Source organism: Gekko japonicus, unplaced genomic scaffold (genome assembly GCF_001447785.1).
Source record: "Gekko japonicus isolate JY-2015 unplaced genomic scaffold, Gekko_japonicus_V1.1 scaffold359, whole genome shotgun sequence".
In the NCBI taxonomy this organism is placed as follows: domain Eukaryota; kingdom Metazoa; phylum Chordata; class Lepidosauria; order Squamata; family Gekkonidae; genus Gekko; species Gekko japonicus.
In genome coordinates this window covers 869,816-895,995 of record NW_015166431.1, presented here as the reverse complement: position 1 = coordinate 895,995, position 26,180 = coordinate 869,816, and the positions used below count along the sequence as shown (strand labels likewise).

Below are 26,180 nucleotides of genomic sequence, written 5' to 3'. Positions count from 1 at the left end.
CATTCATGTTGCAGTGGAAAGGAGGAAGAAGCCTAATTTTGAAGGATACTGTACCCTATTGCAAATGGCCAGCTGTTCTGGCTGCATCCTCATATGCATGAGTACAATGGCATGGCTCAAAAGAAGAGATCTGCAGATACATTAAGTTTCTTGGAGATCCATGAGAAAGAGAACACAAAGGGCACAGGAAGAGAATTCAGAGAGAATCTCCCAGATTAGACAGAGACATCCTAGTCATTAAAAAGATAACACATACACAGATCTAGAGTAGGGTTGCCAAATGTCTCTTACCTCCTCGGTGGGGGACCCCAGGCTATCTCCCGGTGCGCATGCGCGCAAAGCGAGCGCCGCACCTACGTCACCCGGATGTGACGTCGCACGCCTGGGGCGGAAATCGGGGCTCGAAAGCGGGGGGAAATCTGCCCCCCGGGGGCATTTGGCAGCCCTAATCTAGAGCAATATAGTGCCCCCCCCCCATGACCAGGCATGCTGAGCTACCTTTACTCCAACACTACCAACATTTATTTCAATACAAGCTTTCGTGAGTCACAGCTCACTTCCTCAGATATGAGTCACCGAGAAAGTGAGCTCTGACTCATGAAAGTTGGTATTGAATATAAATGTTCTTAGTGTTTAAGATGCTATCAGACTTTTGTTGTATTTTGCTGCAACACACTCACATAACTGCCCCTTGCAATCATCCTGCAAACAATATATTACCAATTAATTTTGAAACCTGGATGGGCCAGACTAGCCTAATCTCATTAGATTTCAGAAGCTAAGCAGGGTTAGTACTTGCTTGGGAGACCACCAAGTGGTAAAAAAGGTAAAAAGGATTGCTTTAAGCAGTGGAAAGCTAGTCACAGTGAGGCTGATAAAATGGAACACAGGCTATGGCAAATAAAATGGAAGTCTGTGGTCAGGCAGGCAAAAAGGGAATATGAGGAGCATATAGCAAAAAACGTAAAGACTAACAATAAAACTTTCTTCAAATACATTAGAAGCAGGAAACCAGCCAGGGAGGCAGTGGGGCCCTTGGATGACCAAGGGGTCAAAGGAGTACTGAAGGATGATAGGGAAATGGCTGAGAAGCTAAATGCATTTTTTGCCTCCGTCTTCACTGTGGAAGATGAGAAGTGCTTGCCCACTCCAGAACCACTGATTTCAGGAGGGGTGTTGGAAGACCTGAGTCAGATTGAGGTGACGAGAGAGGAGGTCCTAAAACTGATAGACAACTTAAAAACTGATAAATCACCAGGCCCAGATGGCATACATCCGAGAGTTCTGAAAGAACTCAAATGTGAACTTGTAGATCTCCTGACAAAGATATGTAATCTTTCCTTAAAATCTGCCTCCATTCCTGAGGATTGGAAGGTAGCTAATGTCACTCCCATCTTTAAAAAGGGTTCCAGGGGAGATCCGGGAAATTACAGGCCAGTCAGTCTGACGTCGATTCCGGGTAAATTGGTGGAAACCATTATTAAGGAAAGAATTAGTAGGCACATAGATGAACAAAACCTATTGAGGCAGACTCAGCACGGTTTCTGTAAGGGAAGATCTTGTCTCACTAACCTGTTAGTGTTCTTTGAGGGGGTGAACAAACATGTGGACAAGGGGGATCCAATAGATATTATTTACCTTGACTTCCAGAAAGCTTTTGATAAAGTTCCTCATCAAAGGCTCCTAAGTAAGCTCAAAAATCATGGGATAGAAGGACAAGTTCTTTTATGGATCAAAAACTGGCTAGTTCATAGAAAACAGAGAGTGAGTGTAGGTGGGCAATTTTCTCAGTGGAGGGTGGTAAGCAGTGGGGTACCGCAGGGATCAGTACTTGGTCCACTGCTTTTTAACTTGTTCATTAATGATTTGGAGTTGGGAGTAAGCAGTGAAGTGGCTAAATTTGCAGATGATATGAAGTTGTTCAGGGTGGTGAAAACCAGTGAGGATTGTGAGGCACTCCAAAGGGATCTGTCAAGGATGGGCAAGTGGGCGTCAACATGGCAAATGGGGTTCAATGTGGCCAAGTGCAAGGTGATGCACATTGGAGCAAAAAATCCTAAATATAAATACACATTGATGGGGTCTGAACTGGCAGAGACTGATCAAGAGAGAGATCTTGGAGTTGTAGTAGATAACTCACTGAAAATGTCGAGACAGTGTGTGACTGCAATAAAAAAGGCCAATGCTATGCTGGGGATTATTAGGAAGGGTATTGAAAACAGATCAGCCAATATCATAATGCCCCTATATAAATCAATGGTGCGACTTCATTTGGAATACTGTGTGCAGTTCTGGTCACCACACCTTAAAAAGGATATTATAGCTTTGGAAAAAGTGCAGAAAAGGGCAACTCAAATGATAAAAAGAGTTGGAACACTTTCCCTATGAGGAAAGGTTAAAGCGCTTAAGGCTCTTTAGCTTGGAGAAACAACAACTGAGGGGAGACATGATTGAGGTTTATAAGATTATGCATGGGATAGAGCAGGTAGAGAAAGAGGTACTTTTCTCCCTTTCTCACAATACAAGAACTCGTGGGCACTCAATGAAATTGCTGAGCGGTCAGGTTAGAACGGATAAAAGGAAGTACTTCTTCATCCAAAGAGTGATTAACACATTGGGAGCGGTGGCGCGGGCAGTACAACGCCTGCTTGTAATATCTGTAGAGAACAGCCTCAATGGCTGTTCGAATCCCCACCGCGGTCGGAGTGAGCTTCCGGCCCCCGTCCCAGCTCCCACCAACCCAGCGGTTCGAAAGGTAAAACAAGTAGATAAATGGGTACCTGCCCTAGGTGGCAGGGGGCACCCACCTCCTGGTTCCATGCCAGGAGTGCTGGCGGTAGCGGTGGCGGCGAGGACGAAGACGGAGACGGAGATGGCTGCAGGTTCCTGGTGACCAGACCTGATGGAGGCGGAGTCACGGCGTTGCGAGCGCAGGATGGCGCAGCACGGCAGGAGCCTGAAGGACGTAAGCCGGAAGCTGCAGCCGGAAAGAGCAGTCGCACGCCGAAGACGGAACATCGAGCCTGCCAGAGGTGGCCGCCGGCAACCCCAAAAAGAAGCCAGAACAATACCCGCAGCCCGCCGGAAAAAAGAAGACAGAAACACGCCGCCAGTAAGGGTGTCGATAGGTAGTCCCCCTCCCCTTTGAAATATGTGGCCCTAGGTAGGTTAGCCACTACTACACTAGTAGTACTCTGTAAACCGCTCTAAGACCCGTTAGGGGTCATGGGCGGTATATAAATCCAATGTAAAATAAAAACACATGGAATTCACTGCCACAGGAAGTAGTGGCGGCTACAAGTATGGACGGCTTCAAAAGGGAATTAGTTAAGCATATGGAGCAGAGGTCCATCAGTGGCTATTAGCCACAAGGTATAGATAGGGGCTCTGGGGCAAGTGATGCTCTGTCTTCTTGGTGCTTGGGGGGGGTCAACAGTGGGAGGGCTTCTAGTGTCCTGGCCCCACTGGCGGACCTCCTGATGGCACCTGGTGTTTTTGGCCACTGTGTGACACAGATTATTGGACTGGATGGGCCTTTGGCCTGATCCAATATTGGTGTCTCTTATGTTCTTTCCAAGGAAGCCCAGGGTTGTTATGCAGAGGAGGCAACAGCACACCACCTCTGAACATCTCTGGTCTTGAAAACCCTATGGATCACTGCAAGTTGGTTATGACTTGATGTATAAAGAATTTTTTTTTACACATCTAAACAATTGCTTAAGTTGAGCAACAAAATAACTCACAATTTCATTGGAATTTCAATATCTATAACATTTTAAATATCTAACTGTGGCATCCAATACTTTCTAATATGTCCAAAATGAGTATCTCCAATTATTAAGTCTGTAAATCCTTTGTAATATTTTCAGTATGCACAATAAGTTTTTTAATTAAGTTCAGCAGGGCACAAAAGGCTTACAGCAGAGAAATTCTAATCAAGAGAGGGAAAACTTAATTCAAATCAATGACTTTTAAATAGATTTAAAAACAAGATGCCTGTGCAATGTTTCAACAACTCCTGATGTATACCTACGGAAGGAACCACCAGGGGCTGTTGCTTCCTGGAGCTGGTGCCAGATGTCTCCCCATATGAGGTTGACGGGATTTATGTTTATTTACACCGTGATTTGGATCTTACTGAAAATGAGTTTGATTTCTTTCTGCCCCTGCTGAGAAAACTATTACTTACGAAAACATGTTGGAAGTGCATAAAGTCGGCACATAACCATTTGGACTACATGACAAAGAATGAAGCAGTATCATCTCATGCAACTCTGAGACAGACAGAGTTTATATATGTGTGTGTGTGTGTGTGTGTGTGTTTTCATACTTTATAAACTGCATGTGTTCCATAACTGAACATAGGAATGGCTACAATAGTGTGCTTCTTCCATCCTATTCTCTGCCAACATTGAACAGGTGTGACAGGATGAAAGCAGGCCATTCATGTATCTCAGTTTACATATGTCCTTATACACTAGTGCATGTGAAAATTTAACACAGGGGCTAACTCACATTTTACATGGCTAACAAGTTTGACACATTTCTTCTGGTAGACACAGAAGAGCATGGAGGGGAAATGCCTCTCTGTAAGCATAGGGGGGGACAGAGCAGGCCCTTCTATTCTGCTTGCATTAGTTTAAGAACAGTGGTAAATAAACCGTAATGATTCTCTGCTATCAGATGAGGCACCATTTGAGTCCTTACTGCTTTGTTTTTACAGATACTTTGCCATCTGGTTGCAACATTATTACTGTGATTATACATGCAGAGAGAGCAAAGTAACTTTTCTCCCAGCCCAGACGTGTTCACAGCAGACACAAAATAAACCAAAATCACCAAGGCTGGAAAAACATTTCAGCAAAATCAGCTCTAGCATAAACAAATACTTCTGGGTTAGACTTCACCTCCTGCCTACTCTGAGGTTGCTTTTATCCCACCAGGATCTGAGGGCCTTCATCCATGCTCTGTACACAAGGGAATGAAGGAGAGAGAAGGCGCATGTAAGCACCACAACAAGCCCAGTTTATGCCCATCACAAATAGGAGTTTGTTTGCTCTGCCTGAATGCAGCCTCAACCTTTAGGGTTCCAGTCTCACAATATTTACTGCATCTTCACAAAACACAAATGAAAAAAAAAACAATCAAACTTTTACATTCGGCCCATTTTTATAACAGAAAGAAAGGATGGCAGCAATGAACCCAGCAGAGAAGCTGAGTTGAAATAAGTTTCAAGATTGGAAAATACACAGATGATACAACAATAATAAAAATCTACAGCAGATTGTGTGGAGTTACAGAAGGCTTTCATAATACAGGGAGTGGGCAAGAAAATGGCAGATGATACTCCAGGTGGTAAGTACAGACTGATGCACACTGAAAAGAAAAATAATCCTTACTCAGTTTTAGCCTACTTATTAGCTACTACCACTCAAGAAAGAAATGCTGAAGTCCTTGTGGGTTGCTTGTGCACTAGCAAAATGCACTTCAGTATATAGGACAGGAGACACTAGGAATCACTGGAAGGGGAGGGATGTGAAAACACAACTCCATACAAATGGATACTGTAGTACAGAGTGCAGAACTAGGATTTGGGAGGCCTGGGGTCCAGCTGCCATGCTACCCATAAAGTTTGCTGGGTGACCCTGGGCCAGCTACACACTTTCAGCCTAACCTATTTCAGAGGGTTGTTGTGATGAAGGGAGAACCACTTAACTCTGCCAAGAGCTCCTTGGTGGAAAGGAAGGATAAAAATGCACCAGAAAGATACATACATAGATATAAAGCAAGCAGAAGGTGTGAGAATATAATATCATTACATAAAGTAATACCTGGCTTATCGCTTAGCGAGGGAAAAAGCCGTAGTAGCAGAAAGAGAAAGGACCCCTCCAAAACCCCACAAGGAGGAAAAAAAGAAACCTAAATCCTACAATTCAAAGAGAAGCAGAACCATTTAAAATGTTAATATTCACTCCAATTTTCACAAGTACAGTCACTGTCAGTGATGTAACTGACATAGCCTAAGAAATGCAACATAAGCACTTAGCTTGGGAACTAGAGAGGAAATTGACGAAGAAGGATTCAAACTGCAGCAGTAACAAAATCACCAATTGTCTGTAGGCAGCCAGGGGCTTTTCATTTCAGCTGCTATTTTAGCCAGCGATGACTGCACAATGATGGAACAGTCTTTCAAAGTGCATTTTCCTGGCTCCATTAGCCCTGACAATCTCTTCACAGCGGTTCTTTCCCACTATTGGCTTGTGACAGCCAGTCATTAGCTCAGTGACACTGGTTACAATGAGAGATGCCAGAATACAAAGTCCAGGAGTGGCTATCTTCGGCATCTTGTTCTTTGCAGGCAGAACTACAGGAGATGGGAGCCCTGCCGAGTGGTTATTTAACACAGGATGCTAATATTTATGGAGTTTACATTGCAATGCACACTAGAAATACTGCATAAACACTGAAAGATACCCTCCTCAAATGGGGACCACCAATTTACCCAGAGCATCAAGCCGAGTACAAAGTAGAGGTTAAGTCAGATCCCTCAAACATTCCCTTGACCCAACATCTGCTGTTGTAACATCCATTTGACAAGATGTGAAGTACTGTGGCTGAGACATAAGCAAGTTGCCCCCAAATATAAGGTACAGGTGGGGTCTGAGCCCCAAATATCAACTAACCAAAGCATTATTTATTCAATTAATTCACCCCCACACTCTTTACCTACCCAGATCAATAACACCCTACAATCAGATAAGGCACAGAAATATCCAATTATCCTGCTTCCAACAAGCAGATTATCTTAGATCCCTTGAAATCTCCAAATAACGGAGAATCTTTACCCTTGCTTGCTCTAACGTTCTACGCTCAGCCCTCCTGGAAGGCAGATACCATCACGTCCCACTCCCTCAACAGCTCTGCCCATGCCATGCAGGGAAAGTAGAGTCTATCAACCATGTTCTGCTGCACCGCCCATTCTACAATGACATCCGATCTCAGTACGTAGCCCCAATCCTATCAACTCTACCAGGAAAATCTGAACAACTTTACATCTCCTTCCTTCTTGCAAATTCCTCCCAGGAGATTACAAAGTAGCTAAATTTTGCCTTCGGGCTTGTGGGATATGTAAGTGGCTGACCGAGTCTTAATAATAACCTGACAGAGGAAGGCACCACCTCTCTGTCCACTCACAACCAGCGCTGATTGTTGCACTGCCCCTTATTTTATTCTTTATTTTTCATCTTATTTTTATTTTTTATCTTTATCCTTATTATTACTGATCTCGTAACAAAATAAACTTGAACAGAACTGTACCTACCCAGATCATCCCTAATCAATTTTGCTTCAGTTTATCTACTTTAAGTTCATCTTACTCAGATTTCTCAAGACATCTCCAAATAAGTTCCTCCTAAATTACACCCCACCCCCATGAATCTCCCTGCAGATAACTTCATGGATTTTTATAGAAATCTTGCCATCTTTTGCCTTAAGACGGTGGTGCCCTCTCTTTCCATCCATCCCCCACTGGACAAATCCAATTTGTTATTTCGCTGAATAATTTCTATACTATAGATTTGGCATTTTAAATAAATGTCATATTTTTGGCTGAAAAACAGAGTTGTTCAGAGTTGTTCAGCATATTCCAGACAATGCATCTGATGCCAAAAATTTCACATACAGTGTTACAAAATACTGCATCAAAAATTACCGCATTTCACTCAGCTGCAGCAGTCACCATGAAAGGGGGCACCGAGAGCAATCCTAAACAGGTCTACTCAGAAGTAAGTCCCATTTTATTCAATGGAGGGTATTCCCAGGAAAGTGTTCTTAGGGTAGCACTGACAAGCACACAATCTTTTCCTTACATATTGCAGATGGATTTAGTATCATTATTTACTTTATAGTCCAGCATCCTCACTAAGACTCAAGGCTGATTACAGTGCAGATAGCATCAACCAACCAATGAACAATGAAATCAGACTAGGATTACAGAATCAGAGAACAATGCAAACAAACTATTGAAGACAAGGTATACTATAAACAATGTAGAAAGTCGATTACTATGTACAAGACAACACAGTAAAAGCAGGTAATACCTATAGTAATAATTGCAGAGGATTACAACCCTATTTCATTAGAAGGAGCCCTCCAGGACTGTTCCATCCTATTACAGTTCTAATCTCTCTTTTAAGATGGCCCCCTGAACATTTCTTTTGCACATTCTGCAGAATGACAGAAGTGTGGAGGCCTTTCTGTCCTCCTCAGGCAGGCCATTTGACAAGCTGGGAGTCACCACATAGAATACACATGAGTGGGCAGCCACCAATCCTGCCCATTTGCTGAGTGGCACCTTTAGGCTTTGCCCAGATGAGTGAAACTGCCACAGCAGAGCACAGCAGGAGAGGCAGTCATGCAGATATGTGGATCCAGGGCCATTTAAGGGCTTTGTAGGTAATAGTCAGAACCTTGAACTGAGCCCACTAACTGATCAGTAACCAGGGCAGTGTCTGCAGAATGGTTGTGACCAGTGCTCCCTCTAAGCTTAGTATGAGCTAGCTCACAGTTTTTTAGCCTCCGGCTCACACATTTTTGTCTTAGCTCAGGAAGGATGGCTCCTGAGCAAACTAATTTATGCAGTAGCCACAACTGTAATACCAGACACTCACAAAGTAAAATTTTTGCTCACAAGACACAACAGCTTAGAGGGAGCACTGGTTGTGACATGCATGTTCTACCTATCGCGAACAATAACTGGGCTGCCGGGTTCTGCACCAATTGGAACTTGAGTTGTCTTTAAGAGCCGGACCTCAAGTAGAGTGCATTTATAATAGCCTAGCTTCAAGGTAACCACAGCATGGATCCATGTAGCCAGATAAGCCAAGTCAAGGTATGGGGTCACCTTTTGGACTAAAAGAAGCTGGTTTTTCTATCAGAAAGTTACAATCATAGTACAGTGCACAACAACTAAGTTGTTCATTACATTCTAATCATTTTAAATGTTTGCATGAAATTCAATTTACTACAGTTCCTTAAGTGTAATTCATTTCAACTGTCCCTAGGTCATTGCAGAGTTAGAAACCGGTGCACGACTTACCCATTTTTACTGAATACTCGGAGCCACACTTGAAAATTTGGCCCCAACAGGCACAAGCAGTGCAGAGTAGTGAATGTAGAAAGGAGAACTGCAAATAAGAAGGTCTCAAGTACTGATCTGAAAAAGAAGGGATGCAGGGGAAAAAAGTTATACTGATTTCTTTAGAAAATTTGTATGTTGCCACTTTTGGAGGTAAAAAATGATACACTAAAACCATAAAACAAAATCATACAAACTACCAGTACTGAAACAAGCCATAAAATAAATTCAGGGTGTAAAAACAACTTTCAGTAGCCTAAAATGATATCCCTAAAGGAGTCTTCAGGTTAAAAGTAGACCATAAAAAAGCTAAAAATATTATATAATCTCCTCGTTAACCTCTGTAAAAAGAAATGTTTTTGCCTGGTGTCTAAAGGACAGTAAAGAAGGCATCAGGCAAGTCTCAAGGCAGAGGCCATTCCAAAGGCATCATGCCATTGCTGAAAAAAAGCCTTGACTTTGGTTGCCATCCATCCCCGCAGGACTGTCTCAGCAAACCCAATGGACAGCTAATTACAAGGAGTCATTACACTTATGATTCTTTGATTCCAGAACTTCTACAATATAGGGAAAAGAGAAGCACAGGAGGCAACATTAAAGGCAAAGAAACAGTAAGGTATTAAATCAGTGCCAGGAACACTTCTTGTATTAATTTTTTTTTACCCAAAGATCTATTCATTTACATTCCAGCTTTCACTACTATTTTCACTGCAATCCTAAAGAGAATTACAGGGCATAGTGAAGATACAGAAAATGTCCTGGTTAATATGGGTAATGAAATGGCATAAAAGATGCAACAGTTCTGAGAAGAATGGGATTTGGTTCAAAAATTCCTAGGACTCAAAATTCTCTTATATCATTGAAAGGTTCTTTGCCCTTGTATAAAGTGTTGTGGTTTCTTCCTTTTTCCAATACAAATTACAAGTGATTGTACTAACACCATCTGGTAGGCTGCAACTGTTTTACAGTCCGATATTAAGCAGAAGTATAAATCCACTAAAGTCAATGGGCTGAGAAGGGAGTAACTCTGCTTATGACTGCAATGCTAACTGCTTTACCCTCATTTACCAAATAGTTTCAACTCTATTCCTAATTTTTTCTAAATTTTGTTTTATTAATGGACTAGGAAAAAGGCCCATTGTGGAAATAAATACAACGGCCTCTAGAAAGAGGCTCTGGGCGGGTGCCCCAACCTTGGACACTCAGTGTCAATTTGCTGTGGCGACCTCAGCAGGGTATAATGACACTGAGTCCACCATTTTCTCCAGAGGAACTGATCTCTGCCACCTAAAGAACAGTTGTAATTTTGAGTGATCTTCAGCCCTCACCTGGAGATTGGCAACAATGGTTCCCCAGAAGGGAATAGTTGGTTTGGAGGGTGGAGTCTATGGCTTTGTACCTGTCTGAGGTCCCACGCCTCCTGAAACCTCACCCTCTCCAGGCTCCATCCCTCACATCTCCAGGAATTTCCCACCTGGAGTTGGCAACCCTATCTCCTTCCCAGCCAATCATCAACCTACCTTTATTTCCCCCTCACTCTTCAGCTTTCCACCCCCCACACCTGCAGCCTCTCCCGTGCTCTGAAGCCCTGACTGCTACGTCACATTGGCTGTCATACGGGGGCCACCTAAGCAGCATATAAGGATACAGAGCCCACCATTTTCTCCAGGGGAACTGATCTCTGCCATCTGGAAAGCAATTGTAATTCTGAGTGTTCTCCAGCCCTCACCTGGAGATTGGACACATTTTACCTCAGAACAGCAAACTGTTTAGAATGTTAGAGGCAAAAGCCAATCAAGTCGCATATGCAGACGACCTCTGTGTTCCGAGGCAAAGGCCAATGAGGCTGTATATGCAAATAATCTCTGTGTTCTGACTGGCTATGGGGGGGGGAGAGGAACCGCAAACTGTTTAGAATGTTGGAGGCAAGACTCAAGCAATGCAGCCAGTGGATAGGGACAGATTCTGAGTGACACACCAGGGCGCCAACCAATTCCGGCGCATGTGGAATGCTCTAGAGAAGTGCCACGACCATTCGGCTTTTATATATAAGGGAGATGGTCTTGGTCATTAACTATGTTAATAAAGGTGTTTTGTATACCAATTTTTCAGTTCTTCCCTTTTTCTCTTCTATGTTCTCTTTTTTAAGCTTTCTTTATACAAATAAAAATAATTTTATGTACCGTGAAACACAGCTTTCCAGTTTTAAATACTGCCCTTGGAAAAGAGTAAGTATTTGTGGAGGGACAGCTCTTCTGGTCTCTGCAGCCTTCTACTGCAGAGCACTCTGCTAACTCAGCAACGCACCCACTTAAGAGAACGGCCAACCATGTAATGCTAGCTTCTCCAGATTTTTTCTCTCTAAATAAACCACTGATTTATGGTACTTCATTATAGCTCACATTTAAAAAAAAAAAGTTTAATTAAATGCCCAATTCCAAGTATGTTTGGTCACAAGTAACTCCCATAGTTCTCACTGAGATAGTAAACCTGTGCCTGGGCTGAACCACATCAGACTGAAGGTAGGGGGCCCAAATGGCCAATTCTTCTTCAGTACAAAAAATTCTGCCCACAGAAATATGGCAAGCAAAGTGGTTCTAGCCAGGCTTGTCACCAACAAGTTCCTTTTCTATGTACAGGGACTTTTTAAATAAAAGGGAAGAACATATAATTATGTGAGTCCCAGACAACTGTTTGCCATCTCAGCAAAGGCCACTGTTCACCAGGATTTACTTGCAAGCAAGTGAGTACAGGATCCCTTCTTTAAGGGCAGGTATGCAAATCATTAGACAAAACAGTAGGATATATATTTGATTATTGAAGTGGCATTTTTAGAAACTTACTCAATTAACGGTGCTCCATAAAGAACAATGATTCCATGAAATAAGATACAAGACGCAAAGTAGTACACACAGCATCTTATAAACTTTGCCACCTTTTAAACAGAGAAAAATTTACATTAAGAACAGAGGAAAAACCCTGTGACATGATTAGTTTTAAATATATATTTTTCTACTAACATTCCACTATGTGGATGCTGGCAAGAATGAACCCAAGGACAGCACAGATGAGTATTATCCTTGGATTTATACCCCCGCCCTTCACTCGAAGTCTCAGAGCAGCTTACAATCTCCTTCCTTTCCTCTCCCCACAACAGACACCCTGTGAGGCAGGTGGGGCTGAGAGAGCTGAGAGAACAGCTCTGAGAGAACTGTGACTGACCCAAGGTCACCCAGATGGTTGCATGTGAAGGAGTGGGGAATCAAATCCGGTTCTCCAGATTAGAGGCTGCTGCTCTCTTAACCACTACACCAAACTGGCTCTCAGTTGGAGCCAACTGAGTAGCTCAAGAGTGTATACTGGCATAAGAACATAAGAACATAAGAGATGCCAATGTGGGATCAAGCCAAAGGCCCATCCAGTCCAACACTCTGTATCACACAGCGGCCAGAACTACCAGTGCCATCAGGAGGTCCACCAGTGGGGCATAACCATGCACGTTATTGTAATATGGGGCATGATGCAGTCAGAGCTGACCACTTTTAAAGTTCCATAGGTTTCATCTGGAGAAATTTAAGCATGTTCATACGCTTCCCACAAGTGAATAAAACTTTATTCTTGATTATGTCGAGATGTTTTATAACAAGGGGGAGGGAACAACCAAGCTAAGGGCACTGCTTCTTAAACAGCTAAACCAGTCTTCTAGAGCTGGAATGCTATGTTAATCGTTTCTAAGATGACAAACAAGTTGAGTATTATTTGCGGGGCTCAGATATGATGTTTCCCAGCCCCAAACCTTAAGGTCCTTTTGAGACTGTGAGTGGAAGAAATCAAACATGTGAACTTATGAAAGCAAAGCTCGCATTGTTGAATGTCAGCCCCTGCAACCTACTCCAGAGAGCAATGACATTGACTACTATTCATCTGTTTTCATTTCAAGAAAGAAAAATCCTAGTCTTTATATGACAAAAATTCCAAGGGAAAGTATGATTGCATAGGGTAGTAGTTAAGAGGATAAGCCCAGAAATCTCCAACTGAAATCTGATCTCAACAGTGAGCTCATTAGAAAACAGAAGACAAGCCTTGCCAACCCATCTGGTCTATCTTACATAAGTATTACTAAAATAACTTACATAATATACTTTAAACACTCTTTAAAAGACTTGAGATGCTCCAAAGAACATCATCACTGTCTCTAAAGAACAAAGCAGCTAGCCCCTGCGTGGATGACAGGAGCCGATCCAGGAGCCAATCCTCATCAGGAAACTCCCCAGCTATCTCAAAAATATGACATTGAAAATGAGCCAAAAGCCCCCCCCCCAAAAAAAATCCAGCCCAATAAGGTCTGAGTATGTCCTTGGCATACATAATATTGAGAACATCAAAAGTCAGTTACAGGGAAAACATAAGAAAAAGGGAGTTTATAAAATAAAATCCTGGAGAGAGACCTCTGGGGTTGTTGCTTCCCCCGCCCCCCCCAAAAAAGTATAACTGTCCCTGGCATTCACTGCAGGCCCCAAGCTTGTTCCTTCTCATAGCAAAAGCAAGCCGCTCATGCTGATCAACAAGACTGCAAAACAGGGCCAAGAGGATTTCTGAATACCTAGGAGAATCCCAAGTAAGCAGAAAAATACTGCCCCCCTCCACGCAAAAGAGATGGTCAGAATGACTGTACACATATGCTTTCCTCTGCAGTCACTGAACTTAGGTAAAATCCAGACACAAACCTTCAAAGGACAGGTGGCCATTATACTGAAGGGCAACTGCTTACTTCCCCTCAGCCTAGGGCCTAACAGAAGGAAGAGAAATTGGGTTGAAGGATATACCTCCTAACCCCAATTTTACCCAGAGCTCTCCTTTACATACCCATGCTGCTAAAGGAAGACTTAGGGCAGCCAGCCCGGAACCTGATTGCTGTGTAGTTCTGCTTTGGGATAGCTGGACAACCAAACAGTAGTGCTATAGCTTTGGAAATATACAAAACTCATACTTGAAGCTACCAGTGAGCCCCCCAAAAATAGCTTAGCCATCCGTGCTTCAATTCTCCTGTTTCAACTGCATGAAGTGCACAACAAGATGCTAATAGTAGTACTAGACTTTCAGCTGGGTAATACCCCATAACATTTCGTTCTATAACAAGTACATGGATACTTATTAGTATCCATATCATACTAAGAATTACATTAAAACAGGATTCAGTCTTACCTTGTGGACAACAGAGCTTCTTTTCATAGATGAATTTGGTTTAAGGGTAAGATACAAAGTTATGTTGACCGTACCAACACTTGCTGAACAGATGCACAACCATATCAGATGTGTTCCCAAGACTGAGAAGTTCTTCAAAAACAGTGAGGGAATGAGAGTTGTTAAAATAATGGAAGCTATACAGATAGCATTAGCAGAAAGCAGTCTCTTTATTTCTATATGTCTCATGGTGTTCTTTCTTCAGCTTTCACCTGTTGAGAAGCAAATTAATAATGTACCAACACATACTGAAGAGCAATACTCCTATAAAACATTCTAACACAACTCTAGCAAAATTCCGAACAATGACAGTATCTATATATCTAATACCGAAAGGCGCCCCCTGCGTGCGGATACCTAAATCCGCACATCGGGGAAAAAAGGGGGGGGAAGCCAGTGTACAATGCAAGAAACAAAAAAGAACACCACTGGCAAAAAATAACTCACAAGCAAATAAGCAAGTATATAATGATCAAATAAGCATAACAGCAAGTATAATGTAAATTAAATAAGCATAACAACGTATGATATAAATCAATTGGGCAAAGTGCAATAATAAATCATAATAGAAACAGTCACAGTCTTCTCCAGCATAGAGTCCAAATTGGAGTGCCAATCATCAAATTTTCTGAGCCATAAAAAGCCGACGCGTAATCCTCCTTGAATTGACCATTCTGGCTTAGTATATGCCAGCTTTTGAGACTGGGTCCCATTACAGCCATATTTGAATAAGAATAATTCGAAACGCGGCTTCAGGCATCCGGATTACCCGTCGGCTTTTGATGGCTCAGAGGCCTTTGATGGCTCAGAAAATTTCATGATTGGCACGCCAATTTGGACTTTGATATTGCCTCTATGCTGAAAAAGACTGTGACTGTTTCTATTATGAATTATCATTGCACTTTGGCAGATTGATTTATATCATACTTGTTGTTACGCTTATTTGATTTACATTTTGCTTGCTGTTATGCTTATTTGATCATTATATACTTACTTATTTGCTTGTGAGTTATTTTTTGCCAGTGGTGTTCTTTTTTGTTTCTTTCAAACCCATCACAGGCATTCTGCAGACCTGTATCGACACCAAAAGGTCCAGATGGATCAGTACCTTGAGTGTGTGGGCATTTCTGATTTCCCGTATTGTCGGCCGATTACTCCCAGGAGAACGCTACAGAGAAGTCATTGATGAATGTCTCTGGGAGCAGCTGGCACTGAGTCAATCGAAAATGTTGTCGGCATTTGCCGGACGCAGCAATGCCTTTGAGAGTCGTATTGCTTCCTCCTCTGCCTCATAAGTGTAGAGGTCCCTCCCCCACCGCGAGTATCATGGGTCCCGCCCCTTGTGTTATTCTAAACTGCTACATGAAATTCTAAATTGATTCCCAAGTTTAAACCCATGCCACCTCCAGCAAAACAATGCTAAAACAGAGGCTGAAATCCTATGCATACTTATTTGGGACTTCAGTGAGACCTGAGTACAAGTATCACTTATTTATTGGATTTCTAGACCACCCTTCCCCAGATAGGGCTCAGGGTGGTTTACAACATTAAATGAATAAATCATTCATGTATAACTTGTATCAGTTAAAAAGAAAGGACTACTGTTGGAGAAAGGATCCGGACAACTGGTCAGAAACAATAAAGCTTTTCTTGTATGCTTAGCGAACAATCCTATAGCTTCCAGTGAGAGACCAAAGTTTTTACTTCAGAGCTTGTGGAAGTAACTTATTAAACCTGCTACCACACAAGACAATAAAAAGTCTACTGTTGTTTTGACCCTGCCATATTTTGTAAAACAAGGAGTATCAAACAATTAAACATACACTTTTTTTTTTCAAAGTTCAAATTTTATTAGTATTTCAACTTTATTTTATTGTTACAAAGATGAAGATGAACAAGGCTAATGGACTGATGATTCATTATGAAGTCAGAAGCTTGGGGCTTTACTTTTTTTGACTATGTGTGGCGCTTCACTGCATCTTCTCTCCAAATAGCAGCCATTCCCTTCTGCTACCCGTCTCTTAGAATGTTGTTCACAGAGAATTTATTTTCCCCCAACGTATCACTTTGAAAGCAGTGTGTTAAAATCATTTGTTCAAGCAGTGTGTTAAAAGCACTATCTTCCTGATCAGAAGCATCTGACCCTGGTCTTCCAGTGCAAATGGTGCAGGCAGAAAAATCAAGGATGAGGCAAATGTGGGCACAGAGATTTCTAGCCCTTACTTTTGATGTGAGAACACAATATTTTCCAAAACACTAAAAAAGTCATTATACAAATACCAGTATAACAAAATACCAGTATAACAAAACTTGAAGCCTAAGTATCAAAAACTCCAGTACAGGTTATTTCTTTTTCCCTTTTGAAGACTTTGTAAATAAAGCAGGGTCAATCTCGCTTCTAGTCAGACCTCTCACTGAGAAAAGCCTTGCTGCTCTTTCCTGTAATGTGCCCCCACATTTTAGTCCCAAAGCCATCAGTTCAAGTTTCAGCTTTTCTAACCCAAGGGCTTCCAGTTCAGTTACAGAGTGGAATTCCAGCAGATTTATTGTTGCAGTTTCGCAGTCTTGTAGCTGACTCACAGCTTGCTGAGATTTTGAGGTATCTGCTTGCTCTCGTTCCGTCAGGGTCTGGGCTGCTTCACAGTTCTCATCAGCAGCAGTTCCACTGCTAGGCAACTCCTCTACCAGATCTTTCCCAGCAGGCTCCATTTCCTCTTGTGACTTCTCTGCAGTGTCAGAGACTGAACTGCAACTTATGGAATCCTCTGAACCACAAGGCCACTGTCCTGTGCTTGGAGCCATTTTGAAATGGTCGCTAGTTGAAGCCTTGCAACCTCCTGATGTAATAGGGGCTTCATCACCTTCACTGTCACTGCTGTCTAGAGACCTATCAGGGTCTTCCAATCCTTCCATCCCCAGCCAAAGACATCTTTTCTTCTCAGGTGTTGCCCCATTTCCAGACGCCTTTGGGCGCTTTCGATTTTCAGTGCTTACCGGTGACACCATCTTGCTAGAAGATGCTTGCATTCCTTTAAGGACAGAGTCCTCCAGCCTCTCTGCCATCTCATGACACTGCTGCTGATAGTCTGGATTAGTGAAAAAGTGCTTTGGCTCAGCAAGTTTGCGTTTCAGCCTTTCTAGGCGCCTTTGCTCCTTTTCTGCTTCACGTTCTGCTTGCTGCTTCACCCATTCAGCCATTGCTTTTTCTTGGTTGACATCTCGAAGCCTCCTTCCACTAAGATCTCTGCAAGCTTCTCGGTTGGTTGTTTTTTCAATCTGAGCACCAAGTGCTCGCAGCATAGATCCAAAACCTCCCTTTCCACCACACAGTCTGGGTTCCAGACTGTAGACAGCTCCATCCTGCAGTACATCTTCAGAATTAACACATCGGCCATTACACTTGACATAGAAGTGGTCTTTTTCAAATCCCCAGTGCCTCGCAACGGGCGCACAGCAAACTCCGCACTGAACCATCTCCAGTCGGTAGCAACACCAACTCCGCTCTAGAAGCCAACGGATCCCTCACTAGCAGCGCCATTTCTGTCTTCTGCTCGTTTCTTTTACGGAAGAACGCAAGCGACACCAAGCCAGTGACACCGGCGCGCACTATTGACGCAAGGAAACAAACAGGAAGTAGGACATTAGCAGATCTACTAATCTACTAAAAAAAAACATACACCTTAACATTTTTCGTACTCATCTTCTGAAATATGGAACCAATTCATTGCAAAAGATCACACAATCCTAACAGATGAACAACATTCCAAATAAAACCCAGAATCTCAAAAGCAGCCATTACAGGCCTACGGAGCCTCTTCCATCACAGACTGCAGCCACTACCCCATCTAGTCCCACTCCATCACTATGTCTTTTTCCAGTCCTCACCAGCTCCCCACAGTTACACTTCTCTGCTTTGGAGGGAAGCCAGCATGGCATAGCCTGATTTCATCAGATCTCAGAAGCTAAACAGGGTCAGTATTTGGAAGGGAGACCTCCGAGGAAGACTCTGAAGAGGAAGGCAATGGCAAACTATTCTGCTCTTGCTTCTTGCTTAACTTGAAAGCCCCTTGCTAGGATTGCCCTACGTCGGCTGCAGCTTGGCAGCACTTTACACACACGTGACAGTGTTTTTATAGCAGTACCACAGTGACATATCGTAGCCAGAACTAGAGGACCTGCAACCACTGGAAGCAGGAAGTGCACAGAACAGGCCTGGCAAGGCATGACAGGAGAGACAGGATGGCTTTATATTTTAACGTAGTAACACTGGCATCATATAGTTAAATACTTCCAGTAAATACACATTTTATCTCAGAGTGTAAGCATGTTTACTCCATTTCTATACGCACTTACTAGAGTGCAAACCCCTACAAAGTCAGTGTGACTTATTCTTAATTCAACATGAGCAGGTTGGTCTCAGCCCCAACTACTTGAGAGTTAACGCTTAACTCAGGGGACCTTCCTTTTGAATAAGCATCTAGGAGACTGGGATGCTAGGATGCAGCCCCCGCATAATCTCAAAAGGCAACGTACTAAAACTAAGGACAGCGATTGCCCATAGGGAATACATGAGTGCCTATAGAGAATAATGGAGAGTAGGCTTGCCTAGAGGGGATAGTGCAGTACATAATTGCCAACAGAGAATCCAAAATTGCCAATAGAGAATCCATGACTGCCCATAGAGAATAATGGAGAGGTTGCTTGCCCATAGGGGATAATGGAGTACATAATTGCCAATAGAGAATCCATGACTGCCCATAAGGAATAATTGAGAGGACGCTTGCCCATGGGGGATAATGGAGTACATAACTGCCAATACAGAATCCATGATTGCTCATAGGGACATAATTGCCAACAGAGAATCCATGATTGCCCAAAAGCAAGATTTTAGGGGCTCTATTAAAAACTTATGGCCGCTGTCGGCGGCAGCTGCAACGGCCACCGGGGGGGGGGGGGGGAAACGTTCGCCCTAAGGGGTAAGCGCTAGGCCGTAAGGCTCTCCTTCGTCCATCTTACCTGGCGTCTTCCACGAGCTACTGGGAGGAGTTTCCCCCACCACGTTCATGAGTCACCAGGAGACAGACTCTGCTTCCCTTCAACAACAAACCAACGCTGTCACTACGCCTACCGCTGCGTTCAACTTAAACGTCATAAAACTGACATTGGGCGACCACCAATCGGGTAACCCATGAGGCCGACTCTTTGAGCAATCTCTACCAATAGGCCCCGGAGGGGGCGGAGCATCCGCCTGGAAACTAGGAAACGGAACAAGGTGACTGGCTTTCTCCGGAAGTTGGAGCACAGGTTTGTTGTTGACGAGTTTTCAAGTCGGCGGTCTCCGCTTTGGAGTGTGGGGTTCGTCGCGGGTGATTTCGCCATGGTGTGCGAGAAGTGTAAGTTACTCGCACGTTAGAGGGGTAGGAGGCAGAAGGAACGGGGGTCCTTTGGGGGTGGGCGTGACGTAATAAGGGGCGGATGCTGTTGAAAGAATCGGAGGAATTTTCTTTAAGAGAAGTAGTCGTTAAACGCTTCTCTTGACGCGTTGACCCACCCCCCACGGTAGTCTCCTATGTCTCTGAATGATGAAGTGCTCCTGCTTTGGTTCCTAGGGTTGTCAACTGAGTTCCGAAGTTCCTGGAGATTTTGGGAGTGTAGTCTGGAGGAGGCGGGGTTGGGGAGGGGAGGTACCTTGACAGCGTATAAAGAGTCCACCTCCCAAGGTGGCCATTTTCTCCAGGTGAGCTAATCTTGATCGCCTGGAGTTCAGTTGTAATCCCAGGTGGTCTCCAGCTACCACCTGGAGGTTGGCAACCCTACTTTGCAGTCACCCTCTGTTGTGGACAAAACGATTCTGCTTGGTCTCTGTATTAAGTGGGCCTGGTACAGTCTGTTGTTCTAGATCCAGAAGTGTAGGAGTCCTAGAGGAGCTTGCCCATTGCAGCCATTTCTGAATCACTGTTTTGAACTTGACTCTTTTGAATCATCCCCTGCTGGAGTGAGAGATAACTGAGCCACTTATGTCTCTGAACAGAATTCAAACCCACTGCACTTCTGCAATTCAGAGTCAGGCATGTCCAAATCAGTAACTCATGCAGAATCATAAAGACACAGGCTCCTCTGAGGGCAAGCAATTCTTTCACATTCTAAAAGTAAACCCTTTTGAATGGTTGTTTCCCATTTTAATTCAAGGAAGGGAGGGAAAGGCTATGCAGAATTTAGGAAACTATGCCACAGAGAATGTTGAGGAAGGAGAGGCCACTAATGTGAGATAGAGTAGGGTGGAATTGTTATAGTGGTGCAAGAGAGGTGAGATGGGGAGAACTTTTTGTTTCCAGGTGGACTGAGTGTTAATGCTCAGCAGTGGTAGGGCCAGTTGACCTATTGGGCTGTTACGTATCTGCAATAATGGTTAGTACTTATATAGTTATTTTTTAGGTTATTCAAAGTTATCAAGGTTGGTGACTCTTGTTCTCACCATATCATATATGAGGGGCTAGGACAGAGTACTTTGCCTAAGGCCACCTAGTTAATTCATTGTAGAGAAAAGATCCTGGGAGGGTTTTGATGTATGACTCAATCTCTTAGTTACTGTGCTGTACCAGCTCTCAAAAAACTATTAGAAATTCAGAGGTGGGAATTGAACCTACAGTTATAGAGAGACAAACTTGAGAGCAGTGATGGTTTAAGCCATTCTCTGTTTGACGCACACACAGACACTTCTGTGGCATTTGACTGATGCTGCCTCTTTTTGGTTAATGTTTGTACATTTATTAGAATGTTTATACCTCACCTTTCCTGTTGGGCCAAGGCAGCTTGAAAATAATAACAAAAACATAACAGATTAAAACCAAATGATCTCCTTCCCTTCTACTACTTATACCTTCTCAAAAACTCTGGCAAACAAGCCAAGCCCTGCAGCTGCTCCTAAGCATATCTAACAAGGAGGTTCTCTCAGTAATGTTTACATATTAAGTTATAACATTATTCACAGTGTAAGTTCTTCATATACAGCTCTAAATGGAGGCAGGTTAGTTGTGAGCTCCTGAAAATAGATACTATTTGGGGTGTGGCATACAAAGGATACACTAAGATTTGATTCTCTGTGAGACAGATGCTAAACCCACGGTTTATCTTCTTGAATCTTTGATAAGCAGCCATTATGCAGAGCAAGTGTGACTCACTTGTAAACCATATTGGCATAAAATACTGAAGAGCTTACCTTGTTCTAAAAAATCAGATTTTAATAGTTAGAGGCTGGTTCATCCACAGTATATTTTTCATCCACGTGACCAGTCTTGGTTTTTTCTGGGTAAAAGATGGCAGCAGGCATTCCTTTGATAACCAAAGAGGGAGAAAATGCAGATATGATCATAGGAATTTCTGCTGATTGTATCTTTTGCTTAGATCTGCATAGCCTACTCTAAAACATCATAATCTACAGATGTCTCCTTTTTTAAAAAAAAATTCACAATCTTATGTATGTCCTCTGTTCCACTTAATCAGTGTTTATGCAGTCTTATGATTTAGAGTCATCTGCGTTTACTAAAGTAAGCCCTACTCTGATCATTAGAGTTTATGCTTAGGTAATTAAGCGTTCCGTGCGCCTTGGTGTTTAGTCATGCCGGCCACATGACCACGGAAATGTCTTCGGACAGCGCTGGCTCTTCGGCTTGGAAACGGAGATCAGCACCGCAACCCTAGAGTCGGATACGACTGGCTTCGATCAAGGGAACCTTTACCTTTAATAATTAAGCGTAGGACTGCAGATTTAGTGTTGTATGCATGTTTCCTTCTAACTAAGGTTTCTTTCTAACTAAGCAAGTGTGGGATCAGCATTATGCATAGATGTCTTTCAGTGCTTTGGAAGGGGAAAAAAGCATTGTTTTCACTGGAAGGCTTAGGACTGGAGCAGTCAATTTGTATAAAAAGTTGGTTTGTGTTCCTAATGTTTAGATAGCAGACTTGTTTTTGCTAGTGGGCGTAATAAAATCTGTTACTTACTGTGAGTATATTATGTTCCTAAGGAATGGACTTTTATTACTTCTGTATTTCTGTGCTGCTTCACAGGTGAGAAGAAACTTGGCACTGTAATTACACCTGATACATGGAAAGATGGTGCACGAAACACTACAGGTATTTTTAAACATATCTATTGCTACAGTGTTTGTGGCTTATATATATTAGGAAAGTTTTGTGTTTGCTACTGAGATCCATAAGCCTGAAAAACGGTGGTTGGTATTTAGATTTTTACTTTAAAATGCTTTTCTTCAGTATCTTAACCTATTGCATGATATCAGTACTCAAGTTCCACTCCTTGTATATGATTGCCTAGTTTGTTGTGTAGTTCCTGAATTTTTATGCACAATAAAGCCCTTGCTGCTGAAAGACAATCATATATGTGTGTAGATCCCAGGTTAGCTTTATACCTGCTCTTAACACTGAGGGAAAGTGTATAGGAACTCTAGTTGAAAACAATGTACTTATGAAGCTTGTTTAAAATAATCTGTGTAATTTCATATATGGAAATCAATGAACCTACTTTAAAGCACCTTGCAATTTCAGCAGTATGTATAGAGTTTACTGGCTTATCCATAGAACTCTGCCACTATTTCTCAATCTTTTGATGCATAAGGAACAAATTTTCTTTTGTGGTTAAAATTGGAGTTTCATATTATATTTGAGCAGCTCAAAGACCCATGTCAACAGTTAGAAAACCCACTTAATATTGCCTTGCAATGTCCTGCCTTCCATATGCCCAGTCAACTGGATTCATGGATTGTAGGACAACGATGATGCTCCTGGATAATGAAGGGAAGGATCCATAGCTTGGTTGAATACAGTTACACTACAGTTTGGTGTAGTGGTTAGGAGTGTGGACTCTAATCTGGGAGAACTGGGTTTGATTCTCCACTGCTCCACGTGCAGCTGCTGGGGTGACCTTCGATCAGTCATCAGTTCTTTCAGAGCTGTTCTCTCACGAGCAGTTTTCAAAAGAGCACTCTCAGCCCCACCTACCTCACAGGGTTTCTGTTGTGGGGAGAGGAAGGGAAGGTGATTGATTGTAAGCTGCTCTGAGACTCCAAGTGAAGGACGGGGTATAAATCCAATCTCTTCCTCCTCCTTAAACCGATATATCTGGGAAAGGTTCTGGCTGAGAAGCTGTTGCTGATCAGAGCAAATAGTACAGGGCTAGGTGGACTACTGGTGTGACTAGATATAAGGCAGCTTCATACATCCATGTGTGACATTTCTAGGATTCCCTTGTGCGCATCTATAGTGCAGGCTGATCATGGTCTATTTGTATTATTTCCTTTGGGTTGCTGTTGCTGCTCATATGGTGGCAGAAACTAACACTAAGTGCCATACCAAGCTCCATCCAGGCATAAAATGGTGGATGCAACTGACATTGTGGTTTAAATTTTCAAGAAATGCTTTGGCTCCTCTTGTTCTGCATTTTCATCTGACTGTATACTCAGTTTCATGTTCCTGTTACTTTCTGTAGCTTTACGGGGTCAATAAATCTCTGAGTTTCATCTAAGCCTGTGGTTATAGGTCACTTGTGTATGGTTCTTCTGATTGCTGGTCTTGTTGAGGGTCCACCACTACCCAGAACCCTTAATTTAGCTGGATATTGGCAGCAAATTTATTTATTTTATTCAATTTGTATTCTGCCCTCCCCACAAGTGGGCTCAGGGCAGACCATAGTAAGATTCTAAAACACATAAATAGAACTTTACAGAATAATTAAAAACAATTAAAAACACAAAACAGGTCACACTGTTTCACTATATACATTATTTTCAAGATGGCGCCATTGGGTCTCTGAGATCTTATTGATCCAGGCTGCGTTGAGATGGTAGGCTTCTCAACAGGCAGCCGGTCGGATGTTGGGCGGCCGGTCGGACTCCAACCCAGAAGATCTGAACCAGGCATTGCAAGCCATGGCTGGTTGGCTTAGACTGAGTTGGTTGAAACTAAACCCAGCGAAGACGGAGGTCCTGTGCCTGAGCCAGAGCTGTCTGGGGATGGGGCTCCCTCTCCCGACCTTCGCCGGGTTGCCTTTGGTGCCCACGTTGGAGGTTAGGAGTTTGGGAATGCTACTGGATCCCTCCTTAACCATGGAGGTCCAGGTGGCAGCCACTGCCAGATCAGCCTTTTATCATCTTCGACTGGTTCGGCAGTTGGTCCCCTTCCTCGACCACGACAGCCTGGCTACGGTGATCCATGCGACGGTTACCTCGAGATTAGACTAGCTCTCTACATGGGGCTGCCTTTGTTGCAAATCCAGAAGCTGCAGTTAGTGCAGAATGCTGCGGCCAGGCTTCTGATGGGTCTCCCTAGATGGGAGCACATCCGACCTGTGCTGAAAGCGCTGCACTGGCTGCCTGTAGCTTTCCAAATTCGCTTCAAAGGGCTGGTACTTACCTTTAAAGCCCTATATGGCCAGGGTCCGACATACCTGAGGGATCGTCTTTCCCCATACATACCCCAGAGAGCACTACGGTCGGGGGCCCCACATCGATTAATGATTCCAGGGGCCCCAGGGACGCCAGGTTTGTGGCGGCCAGGGCTTCTCAGTGGCGGCTCCTACCTGGTGGAGTGAGCTCCCGGAGGAGATCAGGGCCCTACGGGATTTCTCACAGTTCCACAGGGCCTGCAAGACGGAGCTCTTTTGCCAGGCTTTCAATTAGGAGCCGCCACCATCACCACCACCAACTACCTCATGGGAACATGGGGTATTGGGATGGGCCATTACAAGATTGAGCCACAGTGCTTTGACTGACTGTACCGCCGAATCGAGCTTGGAGCTTCATCTACAGGCTACCATCTTGCTTTAACTGAATCTCTCCTTATATATAATTGAACTAGCAGTAAAGCCCGTTGTGAAAGCAATACAACGGGATCTAGAAAGAGGCTCTGGGGCAGTGCTCTGGCTTTGGGCAAACAGTGTCAATTTGCTGTGGTGACCTCAGCAGGGTATAATGACAGAGTCCACTGTTTTCTCCAGAGGAACTGATCTCTGCTACCTGAAGAGCAGTTGTAATTGTGAGTAATCTGTAGCCCTCACCTGGAGATTGGCAACAATTGTTACCCAGGACAAAATGGCTGGTTTGGAGGGTGGAGTCTATGGCATTCTACCTGTCTGAGGTCCCACCCCTCTGCAAACCCCACCCTCTCCAGGCTCCACCCCTCAAATCCCCAGGAATTTGTCAGCATGTAGTTGGCAACCCCATCTCCTTCCCAGCTAGCCACCAACCTACCATTATCTGCCCCTTTGACTTCAGCTGACTTCTGCCCTCCCTTCTGCAGAGCAGTTGTAATACTGAGTGCTCTCCAGCCCTCACCTGGAGATTGGCAACAATGGTTCCCTATGTGAGACTGACTGGTTTGGAGGGTGGAGTCTATGGCAGTGTACCTGTCTGAGGTCCCACCCCTCCTCAAACCTCACCCTCTTCAGGCTCCATCCCTCAAATCTCCAGGAATTTCCCATCTGGAGTTGGCAACCCTATCAGGACTGGCCCCAATGTGTTTTCTCCCAAAGGCCAAAGTAGGTGACAGGACCAAGCTTAGTTGCCTACCAACAGGCACTGAGGGGAATGTAGGGTTGCCAGCTCTAAGGAGGGAAATACCTGGAGGTTTGGGGGGTGGATTCTGTAGAGGGCCGGGCGACGGAGGCATCGGCCTTCTGTCGCCCGCCTTGCCCCCCCAATCTCGGCCCGGGCACCCGCGGCTCCCACCAGCGGCCGCCCGACTCCAGACTCCCCCGCGGCCACTCCAGCCAGGCGACGGAGGCATCGGC

At 43.7% G+C, this 26,180-nt stretch overlaps 2 protein-coding genes across 3 annotated transcripts in view; one reads left to right on the top strand and one right to left on the bottom strand.

Moving 5' to 3' along the window:
- The window catches only part of PIGF (phosphatidylinositol glycan anchor biosynthesis class F), a 33,953-nt gene extending 14,457 nt beyond the window's left edge, over nucleotides 1–19,496 (bottom strand). The window contains exons 1-4 of one of the 2 annotated variants that reach the window (XM_015411860.1): nucleotides 19,397–19,496; nucleotides 14,342–14,592; nucleotides 11,980–12,071; nucleotides 9,098–9,214 (exon numbers count right to left, since the gene is read on the bottom strand). In XM_015411860.1, coding sequence (XP_015267346.1) covers nucleotides 9,098–9,214; nucleotides 11,980–12,071; nucleotides 14,342–14,569 — 437 coding nt within the window. In that variant the 5' untranslated portion in view covers nucleotides 14,570–14,592; nucleotides 19,397–19,496. Of the gene's footprint in view, nucleotides 1–9,097; nucleotides 9,215–11,979; nucleotides 12,072–14,341; nucleotides 14,593–16,284; nucleotides 17,987–19,396 lie in introns of those variants that run through there. The other variant, XM_015411859.1, reaches the window with a different exon arrangement.
- A 168-nt stretch (nucleotides 19,497–19,664) lies between these two features.
- Nucleotides 19,665–26,180, top strand: part of CRIPT (cysteine-rich PDZ-binding protein) — a 13,911-nt gene continuing 7,395 nt past the window's right edge. Inside the window, exons 1-2 of the mRNA XM_015411857.1 lie at nucleotides 19,665–19,773; nucleotides 22,448–22,513. Coding sequence (XP_015267343.1) covers nucleotides 19,758–19,773; nucleotides 22,448–22,513 — 82 coding nt within the window. The 5' untranslated portion in view covers nucleotides 19,665–19,757. The remainder of the gene's footprint in view (nucleotides 19,774–22,447; nucleotides 22,514–26,180) is intronic.